Source organism: Oncorhynchus gorbuscha, linkage group LG16 (genome assembly GCF_021184085.1).
Source record: "Oncorhynchus gorbuscha isolate QuinsamMale2020 ecotype Even-year linkage group LG16, OgorEven_v1.0, whole genome shotgun sequence".
NCBI lineage: Eukaryota > Metazoa > Chordata > Actinopteri > Salmoniformes > Salmonidae > Oncorhynchus > Oncorhynchus gorbuscha.
In genome coordinates, this window is record NC_060188.1 from 62,033,647 (window position 1) to 62,052,609 (window position 18,963).

The window sequence follows — 18,963 nt, forward strand, 5'->3', positions numbered from 1 at the left end:
AATCTAATTTAATTACATTTAATGCAGTGAGGGACTGCATTCATGGTTCTCTTCCTAAGTTTTGACCTGGTCAAATATTATTTGGTCATACACATTTTAATAACTTGACATTGAATTTACATATGACCAAAAATGATTTCTTACATTTATCTAAAAGGTGCCTTTCAAATGTTCATAGATCCTCTGAAACATGGCAGGAGAGTTGACCTCTGAATACACCAGCTTTAAGATATGTGATGTTTCACCCCCAGATGGCTAACAAAGCTGGTTATTTATTAGTACTTCTCCATTACAACTGTAATAGAAAACTTTAACCAGGCCTTAAACCCATTCTTTACTCAAATGACAGAAAATATATTCCCAGTTCAGTTTAAAATTAGGACAGCATTTACTGAGACACATGGTTAATAATCACCAAATGAAACTGATCAGAATTAATAATTACTATGGGGATTTAAATGATTTCTCCCTGTTACGTCCGTCGTTAGATGAATGAGACCAAAGCGCAGCGTGGAAAGTGTCCATGATTTTAAATACTGAACACCGACAAAACAACAAAATACAAAACCTTGTTTTGTTAACTCAACCTTAAAAAGAGGAAGGGGTAGACAATGATTTACATTTACATTTACATTTCTGCAGGGCTAGACAGCAACAATGACATCCAGTGGGAAAAACAAGATCCCACAATTCTAAAAGGTGGGTTTCAAAAGATTGGCTGTCCTGGCTCGTGAGGGAGTTTGTTCCACCATTGAGTTTTCCCCAATCAGAGGGACAACAGAGGTGGATAAACAGCTGCCTCTGATTGGGAACCATACTAGACCAACAAAGAAATAGGTTGAAACACGGGCTGCGGCGTTCTGGATGAGTTTTGCCCACACAAGTCACACTCGGGAGATGACCTAACCAAATATGTTGAGAATAAACAAGGCTCTGTTAAGGTCAGGGTGGCAGGATCACTGGCGCCATGGAGGAGGATGGCGTGAACGACTTGTTTTGTTATTATTTCCCTCAACATGCCTTAAAAAAGAGGAAGGGGTAGACAATGATTCAGAGTGAAACGGTAAAGTTTTTCTCTGCCCACAATGAGGTGAACATCACATGTGGAAGATCAGAAAGAAGTCAAGACCATAATTCAACCACGTGTCCTTCCCCATTTATAACCCAGCACATCTATATCCGTCTCATTCTCATCAAACATTTCAGGTTGATACCCTTGATTAAACCATATAATTGAGACAAATCTACATAACTGTGTTTTAGAGGCTACAGCATTCTGAAAACAAATCATATAATGCACAACATTAGTCACATTTGTTTTTTGAGCAATATATTGCTATTCTGCTGATACATTATTGTAAAACTAATGTGTCCCTCGTGTCTATTTGCATGGCACCACACTCGCTCAGCGTAAAACAATGTGCATGTGAACAAAGACTCTTATCCACTCTATGAGATCATGTCTGTATGCATAATTGATGTGGCCATTTTGCTGTCACTTGATCTACTTTTTGGATCCTCATCTACTTGTCTCATAGTGCTGCTGGACCCATTGGGGCTCAAGATGGCTTCCTCTCAGACAAAAAAAAATATGATTACCAACCCCTCCCTACTAATAAAAAGATATACAAAAACAAAACTACAGCTTCTACCAACTGCAGCTTGTCAACATTCACATCTCCCTCACCACAATGTATATTATGTTTCTCACTTGAAAACATTATTGTTTTTCTCATTCTAATAGGACATCACATTAACCGCAGTATAGCTGAAACTCAGGCTAAGTAATCTAGTTGTTGTGCTTTTTAATCTGCTCTGATACAGTCTGTCTGTAACTGTATACATTTGAATTGTCCTCCTGTGCAGGCCTTGTTTAAAAACGACTAGAATTGTAGACAATGACATCATGTATCGTCATGGAAACAATACATTTTAGTATTGCAGTTTCAGACACGTGTAAGTAATAATGTGCATGCAATGCCAAACAGTGAGAAATTGTGATTTGGTTATCTTCATGGTATCTACTGGTAGCCTACACAGTAGTTTCTCTCAGTGATCTCATGCACAACATGTTGACTGAAGTGAATGTTTACAGTTTTAAAAACTCTCCTACATTTCAGTTAAAGCAATAGAAGAACTGAAAGCTTCTCACATAAACAAAACAAATGAAAGCTATCATCAACACCTACTTATGGTCCAATCATTCAAACAAGGACATGAAACCATCTGGGATCTAACATACAGATAACTGTGTACTTATAAAGAAATGAATTAATTCCTTCCGTGCCAGTATAAAGAGCATTTCTCTGAGTGGTCTGTTGGATCACATTTTCTCTTATGTCTCTGTCTATCATATCATCTTTATATTAAATAAAGGTCTTAAATCCACAACCACAAGACAATTCAACCTCTACAAGCAGAGGGTGTATGAATCTTACTCACTACAACTGTGAGTAGTAGTGAGATTCATACACACACGCAGGGAGTATCAGAGAGTATAAGAGTACATTACCACCAGAGAGAGCTCTGCTCTGAGAGCTTAAAAGGCTACATGGCTGACCCTTGGGGTTATTGACCCGGCCTCTGTAGCACAGCTGCGACAGCAATGATAGTGACCAGGAGATGCACAAAGGATCTTAGCTAATTGTTATGAAAATTGACAAATAACAGATTTATTGTAAAGGTATTGTTGTTAACATTATATTCAAAAGTAAATTGACATCAGTTTAGCCATTGGCTCTTGTTTATGCATAAGCACCATATGTATACATACTGTATCCCTATTGATAAAAACATAGAACACAAAATCCCCTTCGGTTGTGCCGTGGCGGAGATCTTTGTGGGCTATACTCGGCCTTGTCTCAGGATGGTAAGTTGGTGGTTGAAGATATCCCTCTAGTGGTGTGGGGGCTGTGCTTTGGCAAAGTGGGTGGGGTTATATCCTTCCTGTTTGGCCCTGTCTGGGGGTGTCATCGGATGGGGCCACAGTGTCTCCTGACCCCTCCTATCTCAGCCTCCAGTATTTATGCTGCAGTAGTTTATGTGTCGGGGGGCTAGGGTCAGTTTGTTATATCTGGAGTACTTCTCCTGTCCTTTCCGGTGTCCTGTGTGAATTTAAGTATGCTCTCTCTCTAATTCTCTCTTTCTCTCTCTCTCTCGGAGGACCTGAGCCCTAGGACCATGCCTCAGGACTACCTGACATGATGACTCCTTGCTGTCCCCAGTCCACCTGGCCGTGCTGCTGCTCCAGTTTCAACTGTTCTGCCTGTGATTATTATTATTTGACCATGCTGGTCATTTATGAACATTTTGGCCATGTTCTGTTATAATCTCCACCCGGTACAGCCAGAAGAGGACTGGCCAGCCCACATAGCCTGGTTCCTCTCTAGGTTTCTTCCTAGGTTTTGGCCTTTCTAGGGAGTTTTTCCTAGCCACCGTGCTTCTACACCTGCATTGCTTGCTGTTTGGGGTTTTAGGCTGGGTTTCTGTACAGCACTTTGAGATATCAGCTGATGTACGAAGGGCTATATAAATAAATTTGATTTGATTTGATAGTTGATAGTTGGATCAACATTGTTAGTAAATCCTCAAAGTTGGATGGCAAGGTAAAATTAGCTAATTCAGCATTTCACAATCTCTGTGTCAGGATTTGGCCAGGGTTGTTCCGGTCTTTGGTCACTAGATGCCCCCATTGTGCCTTTTGACCTTTTGTTTTCCCTTGATCCCCATTATTATTTGCACCTGTGCCTCGTTTCCCCTGATTGTATTTGAACCCTTTGTTTTCCTCTGTTCTTTGCTCTGTGTTTGTATGTTAGCACCCAGCCCTAGTACTCTGAGAACTCTTGTTGATCCCGGTGGACGCTCCGGCGGGACGCTCCGGCAGCGGCGCCGGACAGGCGGGAGGCTCCGGCAGCGGCGCCGGACAGGCGGGAGGCTCCGGCAGCGGCGCCGGACAGGCGGGAGGCTCCGGCAGCGGCGCCGGACAGGCGGGAGGCTCCGGCAGCGGCGCCGGACAGGCGGGAGGCTCCGGCAGCGGCGCCGGACAGGCGGGAGCAGCGGCGCCGGCAGGCGGGGCGCCGGACAGGCGCCGGACAGGCGGGAGGCTCCGGCAGCGGCGCCGGACAGGCGGGACGCCCCGGCAGCGGCGCCGGACAGGCGGGACACTCCGGCCAGGCGGGGACGCTCCGGCAGCGGCGCCGACAGACAGGCGGCCAGGCGGACGCCCGGCAGGCGGGACGCTCCGGCAGCGGCGCCGGACAGGCGGGAGGCTTCCGCAGCGCCGGACAGGCGGGACGCGGGCCGGACAGGCGCTCCGGCCAGGCGGGCGGGAGACAGGCGCTCCGGCAGCGGCGCCGGACAGGCGGGAGCAGCTCCGGACAGGCGGGCACCGGACAGGCGGGAGGCTCCGGCAGGCACCGGACAGGCGGGAGGCTCCGGCAGCGGCACCGGACAGGCGGGAGGCTCCGGGCAGACTGGCGGCGCTGGGCAGACTGGCGGCGCTGGGCAGACTGGCGGCGCTGGGCAGACTGGCAGTGCTGGAGAGGAAGGCTCTGGCAGTGCTGGACTGAGAAGCTCTGGCAGTGCTGGACTGAGAAGCTCTGGCACCTCTGGACTGAGGAGCGGGAGCTCTGGCAGCGCCGGACAGGAGGGAACACCTGTGTTGATAGGACGGAGAGACAGCCTGGTGTGGGGTGCCGGCACTGGTGGTACCGGGCTGGGGACACACACCTCAGGGCGAATGCCTTGCATACTACGCCAAATCAACTGCTCTCTCTCTTCGCACTCCCCCAATTCTATTAACACCTCCTCGAGTGTCTCCTCATCTCCCATCCGTTCACTCTCCTCCATTCTGTCCAATAACTCCTCGACCCTCTCAGACTCAGCCCTCAGCTTCGCCGACAGCTCGGATAACATCCATGGCTCCTTTCGGTAAACAGGGGGAGTTGGCTCAGGTCTGGCTCCTGACTCTGCCACACTCTCCCTGTGCCCCCCCCAAGAAAATTTTGGGGGTGCGTCTCGGGCTTCCAGCCGCTCTGCCGTGCTAGCTCCTCATAATGCCGCCTCTCTGCCTTCGCTGCCCCAGCTCGGCTTTGGGGCGGCAATATTTCCCTGGCTCTGCCCAGGGTCCTTTCCCGTCAAGGATCTCCTCCCAAGTCCATTTATCCAAATAGTGCAGCCTCTCCCACTGCTGCTGCTGCTGCTGCTCCTGCTGCTGTTGCGGCTGCCTCTGTTGCTTCTCCTGCTGCTGCCTTTGCTGCTGCTGCTCCCTCTGCACCTGTCGCTTCTCCTGCTGCTGCTGTTGCCTCTGTTTACCACGCCGCTTGGTCCTTGGTTGGTGGGTGATTCTGTAAGGGTTTTCTGGTGAAAGAGAAGCGGACCAAAAAGCAGCATGGTGGTTATTCATGTTCTTTAATTTATAAAGAAACTACACATGAGATAACTAACAAAAACAACAAACGTGAGAAAACCTAAAACAGTCCTATCTGGTGCAAACACAGAGACAGGAACAATCACCCACAAACACACAGTGAAACCCAGGCTACTTAAGTATGATTCTCAATCAGAGACAACTAATGACACCTGCCTCTGATTGAGAACCATACTAGGCCAAAAACAAAGAAATACCCAAAACCTAGAAAAACAAACATAGACTGCCCACCCAACTCACGCCCTGACCATACTAACTAAATACAAAACACAGGAAATAAAGGTCAGAACGTGACACCGGGTCCTGACACTCTGCTTCAAAAGTTAATTTCAGTGTCCTGATTTGCCCCTTGTTGTACAACATTATGTTGCAAATGCTTAGCCAAAATATCATCCCCTTCTCATTACTTCACACATTTAGTAGCCTACAACATTTTGCACAACTGACCAGAGGTTTTCTAATATCCCTATAAGACCTAATGATACTGTCTAGTTAGTAGAGGCACAGGCATCTATCTTCTTGAATACTTTGTATACGTCAAAACAATGTAATAACACAAAAGTAGATGATTAATCTACACTGAACCAAAAAATATAAACGCAACATAAAAGTAAAAGTGTTTCATGAACTGAAATAAAAGATCCCAGAAATGTTCCATACGCACAAAAAGCTTATTTCTCTGTTTTACATCCCAGTTAGTGAGCATTTCTTCTTTGAAAAAATAATCTATCCACCTGTTAGGTGTTGCATATCAAGAAGCTGATTAAACAGTATGATCATTGCACAGATGCACCTTGTGCTGGGGACAATAAAAGGTCACTCTAAAATTTGCCACAAGTTTTGAGGGAGCGTGCAATTGACATGCTGACTGCAGGAATGTCCACCAGAACTGTTGCCAGAGAATTTAATGTTTGTTTCTCTACCATAAGCCGGCTCTACGTCTTTTTAGAGAATTTGGCAGTACGTCCAACTGGTCTCACAACTGCAGACCACATGTAACCCCACCAACCCAGGACCTCCACATCCGGCTTCTTCACCTGCACGATCGTCTGAGACCAACATTTCTGCACAAACTGTCAGAAACTGTCTCAGGGAAGCTTGTCTGTATGCTCGTTCTCCTCACCAGGGTCTTGACCTGACTGCAGTTCGGCATAGACTTCAGTGGGAAAACGCTCACCTTCAATGGCCACTGATACGCTGGAGAAGCGTGCCCTTCACGGATGAATCCTCGTTTCAACTGTACTGGACAGATGGCAGACAGCATGTATGGCGTCATGTGGATGAGAGGTTTTCTGATGAGAACCTCATGATGGTGGTGGGGTTAGGGTATGGGCAGGCATAAGCTACAGACAACGAACACAATTTCATTTTATTGATGGCAATTGTAATGCACAAAGACACCATAATGAGATACTGAGATCCATTGTCATGCCATTCATCCACCGCCATCATATCATGTTTCAGCAAGATAAGGCACAGTCCCGTGTCGCAAGGATCTGTACACAATTCCTGTAAGCTGAAAATTTCCCAGTTCTTCCATGGCTTGCATACTGTACGCACCAGACATGTCAACCATTGAGGATGCTCTGGATCAACCTGTACGACAGCATGTTCCAGTTCCCGCCAATATCCACCAACATGTTGGTAAATGTTGGTCACACCAGATACAGACTGGTTTTCTGATCCACGGCCCTACCTTTTTTTTAAGGTATCTGTGACCAACAGCTGCATATCTGTATTCCCAGTCATGTGAAATCCACAGATTTCCATTGACTGATTTTTTTATATCTTTATCTTCATCTTTACCAAGATGGCATAGCAGTTCAGACATCTTTTGTCCTCGTCTTGTCGTGTCCAGTATATATATATATTTACATCTTTTTCACATACATTTTTTTAACATTTTCCATCAACTCATCTTCAAAACATTCTCCTGCAACCCGCCTCACCAATTTATATTTATTAAAAAGTATTATTTACCTCAAATCTGTAATCCTCCAAGAAGCTAGCCAGAAACTCCAAGAAGCTAGCCAGAAACTAGCCAGAAGCTAGCAAGGAGCTAGCCAGAAGCTAGCCCAGAAGCTAATCCAGAAGCTAGTTCAGAAGCTAGTTCAGAAGCTAGTTAGCTTCTTTACTGGCAAATCGTTAGTATTCAGCTAACCACGGTTTGTGGTCATCAGCTATCCTTTAGCTCGAAAATCTATCGCCAGTTTTGTACAGCACAGCGCGGCTCGGAACATACTGAACCAATTTTTCTCTCCATGTCCCTGGATTTCAACCGCTAACTCTGGACATTCATACCTGGATCTCACAGCTAGCTAGCTGCTATCCGTGTCACTATCGGCTTTCGTCGATTCTGGAGCAAACATCAATTAATTATCAATTAATCAATTATTCCGGAGCTAGCCAGCTCCATCAATCACTCCTGGGCTGCAGTCACCTATCCGGACCCGTTTTACTGCCTACGCGGAGCCCCACCGGGCCTTCACAACTGGACTGCCGACGTTATCTACCGGAAGGAGTTATCTGGCTGGCTCCTCCGTCGCGACGTTACCTGAACGCCCATCTGCGGCCTGCTAACCGTTAGCTGTCTTATCGGCTGCTATCTGAATAGACAATCTGTCAATTTATTTATTTATTTATATTATTATTATTATGTTTTCTTCTTGGGCCTCTATAACTATATCTATTGTTTTTATTTTTGTTGTTGTTGTGTGACGGAACGCAAGAGGTGGCTAATAACAGACCTCCATCCTATGCTAGCTTGCTACCGATGGCCGGGCGAGATGTCTAAATCGCCGTGACCCCCAACCAACCTCTCCACTCACCGGACCCTTTTGATCACTCGACTAAGCATGCCTCTCCTTAATGTCAATATGCCTTGTCCATTGCTGTTCTGGTTAGTATTTATTGGCTTATTTCACTGTAGAGCCTCTAGTCCTGCTCACTATACCTTATCCAACCTATTAGTTCCACCACCCACACATGCAATGACATCTCCTGGTTTCAATGATGTTTCTAGAGACAATATCTCTCTCTTCATCACTCAATACCTAGGTTTATCTCCACTGTATTCACATCCTACCATACCTTTGTCTGTACATTATACCGTGATGCTATTTTATCGCCCCCAGAAACCTCTCTGTTCCAGACGTTCTAGACGACCAATTCTTATTGCTTTTAGCCGCACCCTTATTCTACTCCTCCTATGTTCCTCTGGCGATGTAGAGGTGAATCCAGGCCCTGCAGTGCCTAGCTCCACTCCTATTCCCAAGGCGCTCTCTTTTGACGACTTCTGTAACCGTAATAGCCTTGGTTTCATGCATGTTAACATTAGAAGCCTCCTCCCTAAGTTTGTTCTATTCACTGCTTTAGCACACTCTGCCAACCCGGATGTCGCTGTGTCTGAATCCTGGCTTAGGAAGACCACCAAAAATTCTGAAATTTTAATTCCAAACTACAACATTTTCAGACAAAATAGAACTGCCAAAGGGGGCGGTGTTGCAATCTACTGCAAAGATAGCCTGCAGAGTTCTGTCCTACTATCCAGGTCTGTACCCAAACAATTTGAATTTCTACTTTTAAAAATCCACCTCTCTAAAAACAAGTCTCTCACCGTTGCCGCCTGCTATAGACCACCCTCTGCCCCCAGCTGTGCTCTGGACACCATATGTGAACTGATTGCCCCCCATCTATCTTCAGAGCTCGTGCTGCTAGGCGACCTAAACTGGAACATGCTTAACACCCCAGCCATCCTACAATCTAAACTTAATGCCCTCAATCTCACACAAATGATCAATGAACCTACCAGGTACCTCCCCAAAGCCTTAAAACACGGGCACCCTCATAGATATCATCCTAACCAATTTGCCCTCTAAATACACCTCTGCTGTCTTCAACCAAGATCTCAGCGATCACTGCCTCATTGCCTGCATCCGTAATGGGTCAGCGGTCAAACGACCTCCACTCATCACTGTAAAACGCTCCCTGAAACACTTCAGCGAGCAGGCCTTTCTAATCGACCTGGCCGGGGTATCCTGGAAGGATATTGATCTCAACCCGTCAGTAGAGGATGCCTGGATATTCTTTAAAAATGCCTTCCTAACCATCTTAAATAAACATGCCCCATTCAAGAAATTTAGAACCAGGAACAGATATAGCCCTTGGTTCTCCCCAGACCTGACTGCCCTTAACCAACACAAAAACATCCTATGGCGTTTTGCATTAGCATCGAACAGTCCCCGTGATATGCAGCTGTTCAGGGAAGCTAGAAACCATTATACACAGGCAGTTAGAAAAGCCAAGGCTAGCTTTTTCAAGCAGAAATTTGCTTCCTGCAACACTAACTCAAAAAAGTTCTGGGACACTGTAAAGTTCATGGAGAATAAGAACACCTCCTCCCAGCTGCCCACTGCACTGAAGATAGGAAACACTGTCACCACTGATAAATCCACCATAATTGAGAATTTCAATAAGCATTTTTCTACGGCTGGCCATGTGGCTACTCCTACCCCGGTCAACAGCACTGCACCCCCAACAGCAACTCGCCCAAGCCTTCCCCATTTCTCCTTCTCCCAAATCCGTTCAGCTGATGTTCTGAAAGAGCTGCAAAATCTGGACCCCTACAAATCAGCCGGGCTAGACAATCTGGACCCTTTCTTTCTAAAATTATCTGCCAAAATTGTTGCCACCCCTATTACTAGCCTGTTCAACCTCTCTTTTGTGTCGTCTGAGATTCCCAAAGATTGGAAAGCAGCTGCGGTCATCCCCCTCTTCAAAGGGGGGGGACACTCTTGACCCAAACTGCTACAGACCTATATCTATCCTACCATGCCTTTCTAAGGTCTTCGAAAGCCAAGTCAACAAGCACATTACCGACCATTTCGAATCTCACCGTACCTTCTCTGCTATGCAATCTGGTTTCAGAGCTGGTCATGGGTGCACCTCAGCCACGCTCAAGGTCCTAAACGATATCAAACCGCCATCGATAAGAAACATTACTGTGCAGCTGTATTCATTGATCTGGCCAAGGCTTTCGACTCTGTCAATCACCACATCCTCTTCGGCAGACTCGACAGCCTTGGTTTCTCAAATGATTGCCTCGCCTGGTTCACCAACTACTTCTCTGATAGAGTTCAGTGTGTCAAATCGGAGGGTCTGCTGTCCGGATCTCTGGCGGTCTCTATGGGGGTGCCACAGGGTTCAATTATTGGACCGACTCTCTTCTCTGTATACATCAATGATGTCGCTCTTGCTGCTGGTGAGCCTCTGATCCACCTCTACGCAGACGACACCATTCTGTATACTTCTGGCCCTTCTTTGGACACTGTGTTAACAACCCTCCAGGCAAGCTTCAATGCCATACAACTCTCCTTCCGTGGCCTCCAATTGCTCTTAAATACAAGTAAAACTAAATGCATGCTCTTCAACCGATCGCTACCTGCACCTACCCGCCTGTCCAACATACGTGGACAACTACAAATACTTAGGTGTCTGGTTAGATTGTAAACTCTCCTTCCAGACCCATATCAAACATCTCCAATCCAAAGTTAAATCTAGAATTGGCTTCCTATTTCGCAACAAAGCATCCTTCACTCATGCTGCCAAACATACCCTTGTAAAACTGACCATCCTACCAATGATCGACTTTGGCGATGTCATTTACAAAATAGCCTCCAATACCCTACTCAACAAATTGGATGCAGTCTATCACAGTACAATCTGTTTTGTCACCAAAGCCCCATATACTACCCACCATTGCGACCTGTACGCTCTCGTTGGCTGGCCCTCGCTTCATACTCGTCGCCAAACCCACTGGCTCCATGTCATCTACAAGACCCTGCTAGGTAAAGTCCCCCCTTATCTCAGCTCGCTGGTCACCATAGCATCTCCCACCTGAGGCACACGCTCCAGCAGGTATATCTCTCTAGTCACCCCCAAAACCAATTCTTTCTTTGGCCGCCTCTGCTTCCAGTTCTCTGCTGCCAATGACTGGAACGAACTACAAAAATCTCTGAAACTGGAAACACTTATCTCCCTCACTAGCTTTAAGCACCAACTGTCAGAGCAGCTCACAGATTACTGCACCTGTATATAGCCACCTATAATTTAGCCCAAACAACTACCTCTTTCCCTACTGTATTTAATTAATTTATTTATTTAGCTCCTTTGCATCCCATTATTTGTATTTCTACTTTGCACATTCTTCCATTGCAAATCTACCATTCCAGTGTTTTACTTGCTATATTGTATGTACTTTGCCACCATGGCCTTTTTTTGCCTTTACCTCCCTTCTCACCTCATTTGCTCAAATCGTATTTAGAATTGTTTATACTGTATTATTGACTGTATGTTTGTTTTACTCCATGTGTAACTCTGTGTCGTTGTATCTGTCGAACTGCTTTGCTTTATCTTGGCCAGGTCGCAATTGTAAATGAGAACTTGTTCTCAACTTGCCTACCTGGTTAAATAAAGGTGAAATAAAAAATACAAATATGTACCTCGGTAAAAAAAAATGAAATTGCATGTTGCATTTATATTTTTGTTCAGTGTAATTATACAGCGGTGGCAGTGTAGCCTAGTGGTTAGAGCGTTGGACTAGTAACCGAAAGGTTGCAAGATCGAATCCCCGAGTTGACAAGGTACAAAATCTGTCGTTCTGCCCCTCAACAAGGCAGTTAACCCACTGTTCCTAGCCTGTCATTGAAAATAAGAATTTGTTCTTAACTTACTTGCTTAGTTAAATAAAGGTTAAAATACATATTATCAGATGATTCTTTACTTACTTATTGTTTTTAATGTCTCATCACAGGGGGTTTACTTCATCTTTCATATGACATATAACATTCAGTTCTTCTTTCTTTCAGAACCACTTTGCAGAGCTTCCCGAGAGTCTGCCTTTTCTCAGATCTATCAACATGCTTTGTTGTTGGTGAGTCTGTTCCTGTGACTAATATTGTGGTCAGAAAACCTCTGCTGATAAGAATAGACTGATATATAGTTAGAGGCATCAACAAGATTTAGGATTTATTTACATACCATTATAACATAACAATTGAATCATTAAGTAAAAACAGTTGTAATCATTATCAATACTAAAATCTTACCTAAGTAATTATTACTAATAACACTGATATGTAAGCTAGCAGTAGCAGAACAATGTTTTAGTTGAAATTTCAAGTGCAATAATGCAAACATTAATAAAGTACTTTAAAAAACTGTAGTTAACTATACATTACCAATTACCACTTACTATAGGCCTAATTTAACTTTTAGTTCATACTATAAATGTGAGACATCATCTTGATTGGAGATTGCACTATGAATTTCCAATAGTATTCATTAATAAACATGTCTGAGGATATCACTGGAATGTAAAATAAACATGATGTTTATTGTAATAGTCTCTGTTAGCCATTCAGAAAAAATACAATTAAAGTATTCAAATATGCAAGTAAACAAATAGTTCCTCTGTGTGAATCATAACTCACATTCTGTCATGAAAGACTATCGCCACACCCACAGCTGAGTCCACATCCTGTCCATATTCCACAGGCAGAGGAAACGCCCTTTCTGCTTCCTGTCTGAGTACTGCGTTACGGGATAAGGCACTCCCACTGCCCTTGATCCTTTGCACTCCGGCCTCCAGCAGGAAGACCGGGTGCATCATGGAGGTGATATTGTCCAGAACACCACGGCACACCGCTCTGGTCATGTGGCCCAGGGAGAGGTTGGAAGGGTGTATGTTGGACACCTGGCCCAGGCTGAGCGGGTCATGTCTTTCCCCCAGGATGGTAGGACTAACCCTCAGGTCACTACTGTCCACTCCAAGAGCACATCTGATCAGCTTCTCATACAAGCTGGAGTCGCTCACTTCCACCTCTATTAGGTAAAAAGATTAAATAGGTGTAATGACTAAGTAGCTCTCATGGACTAGCTCTCATGGACTTACAGTGCCTTGCGAAAGTATTCGGCCCCCTTGAACTTTGCGACCTTTTGCCACATTTCAGGCTTCAAACATAAAGATATAAAACTGTATTTTTTTGTGAAGAATCAACAACAAGTGGGACACAATCATGAAGTGGGCTGAATAATTTTGCACGCCCAATTTTTCAGTTTTTGATTTGTTAAAAAGGTTTGAAATATCCAATAAATGTCGTTCCACTTCATGATTGTGTCCCACTTGTTGTTGATTCTTCACAAAAAAATTAAGTAAAGGGGGCCGAATACTTTCGCAAGGCACTGTAACATGCCTTCTGCAAGTGACACAAACGTACAGGGTTTGTGACTAAGTCAATGACAGTAGGTTAAAGTTTATGGATTAATTTACCTAGCTCGTTCATCCAGCCACTCAGCATGCCTACAAGAGTGGCCATCACGTTCCCTCCGTTGAGTGATGCTGCCACCGCCAAGTAGGAGCCATCAAAGTAAGGGAAGTAGGAGATCGAAGAGGTGGGATCAGGGATATTTGGCGGAGTGAAGTCAAGTGGCATGGCATAGGTCAGCTGGGCTGAGGTGCTTATATTGAGAACTGCAAAGAGGCACAGAAACGGTTACCTTATTATAATCAAAGTTTAATTTCAAAAGCAAAAGCTTAATCAATCCCTAGTTCCTATCATTAGCATTTAGGCACTCCAGTAGATCTGAAAGATGAATAGGTGTAAGCACAGAATTCTGAATTTCCCACCTAGCCTATTGGAAAGTTTAAAATCGAGCTGTTACCATATATAGCTTACACCTATTCAATCCTCATTCAGCAATAATATTGACATTCAAACGTCAAACTGCCCCTCTTCACCAAACTTCACCTGCTTCCGTCCTGTCAGTCATGCTGGAATAGACAGAACACTGGAAGTCCCCCAGGGCTGCCCCTACAGGTGTGCTGGCAGGGATGCCATGCCACTCACAGCACGTCTGACCAGCCATGCAGCCAGACGGCACACACTCAGGGAGCAGGTGCACAGGAAAGCCAGCATCCTTCAGACTAGAGCATGCACACACACGCACACGCACACGCACACACACACACACACACACACACACACACACACACACACACACACACACACACACAAAGATACAGGTAACTGCCAAAATAACGGAAACACTTGAGTTGTGGTTATTGAGTTTATTAAAGTCCCTATGCAGACGTTTTTATGTCAATATTAAATCATTTCTAGGTAACAATAAATAATTTCCTGTGATTGTTTTCGATCAAAATGGTCAAAAAGAAACAAAAAAATGCTTTTTAGCAAGAGCAATTTCTCTAGCAAGAATTTTGCTAGGACTGTCTGGGAGTGGTCTGAGTGGGGAGGGGAAACTGCTGCTATTGGCAGAGAGGTTTAGAACAGTCTTTCTTTTTGTTCTATTGACTAATTTATCGCATGGTGATATCACCAGGCAGGCCAAAACTCCATCCCACCACAGGCTGTCTTTTAAAACAGCTCTTACACTAAAAGGGCATTATCATAATTTTCACAATTTCACAGTATTCTTCCAACACCATAGTGTGGAAGTATATACAAAACACAGAAAAATCTAGATTTTGATTGCACTGGGACTTTAAGCAATTAACATCCCATCATGGCGCAGCGGTCTAAGGCCCTGCATCTCAGTGATCGAGGCGTCGCTACAGACCCTGGTTTGATTCCAGGCTGTATCACAACCGGACGTGGTTGGGAGTCCCATAGGGCGGCGCACAAATGGTCCAGCGTTGTCCGGGTTTGGCCGGGGTAGGAGGTCATTGTAAATAAGAATTTGTTCTTAACTGACTTGCCTAGTTAAATAAAATACTGGGCAGGCCATTATTTTGGCTACCATGGCTATGACCCCATACAATGACAATGCCCCCATCCACAGGGCATGAGTGGTCACTGAATGGTTTTATGAACATGAAAACGATGTAAACCCAATTGAACACTTATGGGAGATTCTGGAACGGCACCTAAGACAAGGATTTCCACCACCATCTACAAAACAGCAAATTATGGATTTGTCGTAGAAGAATGGTGTCCTCTCCAATAGAGTTCCAGACACTTAGAATCTATGCCAAGGTGTATTGAAGCTGTTCTGGGTCGTGGTGGCCCAATGCCCTATTAAGACACTTTATGCTTGTGTTTCCTCTATTTTGGCAGTTACCTGTACGTGTTAGCTAACACACAACACAACACAACACATGCATTCATATTATGTTCAGTATGTAGTATGTTAGTAATAACATATTTTGTACTAAAAAGCAAACAATTGGTGCTAGAAGAGGAAGAAGGCCAGGATATTTTGTTCACATGTCTATGTTCCACTGGTTGGTGGCAGTGTTGAAGTAGCCCCAGCTGGCTGCATTCTGGCCAGTCATGACACAGCTCTCCAAGCCACACAGCATGGACACCACATAGTCATGGATGGTTCCTGCCACCATGAAGTCAGACAGGAACCCCGGCCTGCATTCAAACACACAGTGAAAAGAATAATAACAAGCTTTCTGAATCTATTAGTCTATAGACTAAACTCCTGATAAGTGCACATAGGATAAGTGTAAACTGGGTGTAATATACATACACTTATCCTACATGTGTACTTATCAGGAGTCGACTGGCTGTATATGAAGTAAACCTATTTCTCAAAATCAGCCAAACATGTAGGCATAATATTATAGGCCTATGTACCTGTATTTCATGTACCAAAAGATAGTGGCACAACCAAAGCCTGTGGCTATGCTGAGATGTGAGTCTGGGTTTGGAAGAGTAGACAGGAAATCACTGTTGCAGCGCCCATCCTGCCAGGTGATTAGATGACTGGTGTCTCTAGGGCTGAAGAGGTGGCGGCTGTCTCCACCTGACCAATTACAGCCTGAGGGTAGACAGTGATGGTACAGGACTTGTTTGAATAAAGTGTTGTGATTTCTACATAAAAAAATGTATACCACATAATAGTGGGTGACACACTTTATGGTTATACCTGTTTGTGCTTTCCAGAATACAACCCCATGCATTTGTCCAGACACCCCAATTCTACTGACATTCTGGAGCTTGTCTATGGGCAGAGAGGCAATGCACTCATTCAGAGTCCTTATGATTTGTACAGAGTCCTGCTCTTTGGCCTGCAAAGGAAAACCAATAATATAATATATAGTTAAGAAGAGGTCTATAAATCAACAAGATTACGACCAATTTGAGATAAAAATGCACACCAGCTTGAAAGGCTTAAAATGCTGTACATTTGAAAGAGTGAAAGCTCATTATGTGCGGTGATCCAGAGAGAGGTGCCTGTCACCTGTCACATACATGCGTTTCGTCGCTGACGATATATGCCTTGGTTGGCAAAGAGAAGCCATCCGTTACTGTTTTTGAGTTAATATCAAGTAACACGACCTTGATTGAAGTAGTTCCTACGTCTATGCCGAGTACATATTTCGCCATGGTTGCTCCCCGCATAGCATTAGGCTCCTTAGCCAATTAATAACTGTACGTTTTATCCAGAGCGCAGTGTTTATAAACAGTGCTCTACTATTTTGATCCCAGGCAGTCACCGTAGAGACCAAAGTTCATTACAAAGGTCATAGGTCACAACAAATATATCTTAAAAATATCACAAAATGTGAAGGTAATTTAATAAAATAAAATATTTGGGTGATTAAAAGTAGATAACTGAACACATTCATCCAGTGACTTCATAAAAAGCGAGCAGTTGATACAAAAACAAATGTCCCAGAATGCATTTAACAAGAAAATGGCCGATTCAGAATGACGGGTCGCATCTGCTGTGCTAGCTAGGTTGAATTAGCTTTATTTCTGTAATTATATTCCAGCAGCGAAGCCGTTACTAAATACATTCTGTATGAATATTACGTGTCACAAATTATGTCCATTTGATGTGTTTGTGAAGTAAACGAAGCACTGTATATTATTTTTTTCATTCGGTGAGTTACCAGCTAGCTTACAGTCCAGATGTCAATTTAGCTAGCACTTTCGTTAGTAACAAAATAGGCTAGATTGACAAATGATTCACAATTTGTTCAAGATCATGAAAGTTTTAGGCAACATGTAATCAATAATGCTTTTTTTTGCAGCAGCAGCCGCAGCTTTTATCGTTGGCAATCAAATCAAGTGCAGACATGTCCTCAGTCATCGTAGCAAAACGAGAGGGACCACAGTTCATCAGCGAGGTCGCTGTGAGGGGCAACGCCGCCATGCTGGACTACTGTCGGACGTCTGTGTCGGCTCTGTCCGGGGCAACAGCGGGCATCCTTGGGCTCACAGGACTGTATGGATTTATCTTCTATTTCCTCGCCTCGTTTCTACTCTCCCTTCTTCTAATCCTCAAGGCCAGTCGCAGGTGGAACAAGTGCTTCAAGTCTCGGAGGATGCTCTTCACAGGAGGGCTCGTTGGAGGTCTTTTCACCTACGTCCTGTTCTGGACCTTCCTCTACGGAATGGTGCATGTGTACTAATATAGTTGACCAGAATGATTTTGGTTTTAACCCTGATGTCAGAGAAATGAATTGTTAACTGCCCACACACTGTTTGTAGATATAGGTGATTGATGAAATATGTTAGATTAACTGTTTATGCAGCTATTGGAAGTACACTATATATGCAGAAGTATGTGGACACCCCTTCAAATTAGTGTATTTGGCAATTTCAGCCATACCCGTTGCTGACAGGTATACAACTGAGCACACAGCCATGGAATCTCCATAGACAAACATTAGCAGTAGAATAGCCTTACTGAAGAGCTCTGTGACTTTAAATGTAGCTCTGTCATAGGATGCCGTCACATTTCTGCCCTGCTAGAGGTGCCCCGGTCAACTGTAAGTGCTGTTTTTGTGAAGTGGAAACGTCTAGGAGCAACAACCGCTCAGCTGTGAAGTGGTAGGCCACACAAGCTCACAGAACGGGACCGTCGAGTGCTGTAACATGTCAAAATCGTCTGCCCTCAGTTGCAACACTCACTACAGAGTTCCAGACTGCCTCCGGAAGCAACATCAGCACAAACTGTCGGGAGCTTCATGAAATGGGTTTCCATGGCCGAGCAGCTGCACACAAGCATAGTGCCAACTGTAAAGTTTGGTGGAGGAGTAATAATTGTCTGGGGTGTGTTTGGGGGGTTCGGGCTATGCCCCTTAGTTCCAGTGAAGGGAAATCTTAACGATTCTGTGCTTTGAACTTTGTGGCAACAGTTTGGGAAAGGCCCTTTCCTGTTTCAGCTTGACAATGCCCCCTGTGCACGGTCCAAACAGAAATGGTTTGTTGAGATTGGTGTGGATTGAATTTGACTGCCCTGCACAGAGCCCTGACCTCAACCAAATCAAACACCTTTGGGATGAATTGGAATGCCGACTGCGAGTCAGATCTAATCATCCGACATCGGTGCCTGACCTTACTAATGCTCTTGTGGCTGAATGGAAGCAGGTCCCCGCAGCAATGTTCCAACATCTAGTGGAAAACCTTCCCAGAAGAGTGGAGGCTGTTATAGAAGCGAAAGGGGGGGGGGGGAACTCCATAGTAATGCCCATGTTTTTGAAATTAGATGTTGGACGA

At 44.6% G+C, this 18,963-nt stretch overlaps 2 protein-coding genes across 5 annotated transcripts; one reads left to right on the forward strand and one right to left on the reverse strand.

Moving 5' to 3' along the window:
• Positions 1–12,801: 12,801 nt before the first annotated feature.
• shpk (sedoheptulokinase) lies at positions 12,802–16,966 on the reverse strand. Of its 2 annotated transcripts, none has more exons than XM_046303596.1 (7): positions 16,708–16,966; positions 16,382–16,523; positions 16,090–16,300; positions 15,712–15,864; positions 14,236–14,411; positions 13,758–13,958; positions 12,802–13,309 (listed from the first exon to the last, which is right to left on the reverse strand). In XM_046303596.1, the coding sequence occupies exons 1-7, from the start codon at positions 16,855–16,857 to the stop codon at positions 12,915–12,917; spliced, it is 1,428 nt and encodes a 475-aa protein (XP_046159552.1). In that variant the 5' UTR covers positions 16,858–16,966; the 3' UTR covers positions 12,802–12,914. The 2 variants fall into 2 exon arrangements, with proteins under 2 accessions (XP_046159552.1, XP_046159553.1); XM_046303597.1 differs by having other exon boundaries at positions 16,090–16,273; positions 16,708–16,962.
• Positions 16,967–17,153: 187 nt separating this feature from the next.
• Positions 17,154–18,463, forward strand: emc6 (ER membrane protein complex subunit 6). Of its 3 annotated transcripts, none has more exons than XM_046303599.1 (2): positions 17,154–17,342; positions 17,490–18,463. In XM_046303599.1, exon 2 carries the CDS (start codon positions 17,538–17,540, stop codon positions 17,871–17,873), a length of 336 nt encoding a protein of 111 aa, XP_046159555.1. In that variant the 5' UTR covers positions 17,154–17,342; positions 17,490–17,537; the 3' UTR covers positions 17,874–18,463. The 3 variants fall into 3 exon arrangements, with proteins under 3 accessions (XP_046159555.1, XP_046159556.1, XP_046159557.1); XM_046303600.1 differs by having other exon boundaries at positions 17,493–18,463; XM_046303601.1 differs by having other exon boundaries at positions 17,496–18,463.
• Positions 18,464–18,963: the final 500 nt, after the last annotated feature.

What these genes read in the sequence shown, in the direction of transcription:
- shpk (XM_046303596.1), bottom strand. Translation starts at nt 16,857, where the DNA reads ATGCGGGGAGCAACCATGGCGAAATATGTACTCGGCATAGACGTAGGA. An exon ending in TCGTCAGCGACGAAACGCAT is followed by an intron (nt 16,524 to 16,707) that starts GTATGTGACAGG and finishes TTTCCTTTGCAG; the next exon opens with GCCAAAGAGCAGGACTCTGT. An exon ending in TGGCTGGATGAACGAGCTAG is followed by an intron (nt 13,310 to 13,757) that starts GTAAATTAATCC and finishes TTTACCTAATAG; the next exon opens with AGGTGGAAGTGAGCGACTCC.
- emc6 (XM_046303599.1), top strand. Translation starts at nt 17,538, where the DNA reads ATGTCCTCAGTCATCGTAGCAAAACGAGAGGGACCACAGTTCATCAGC.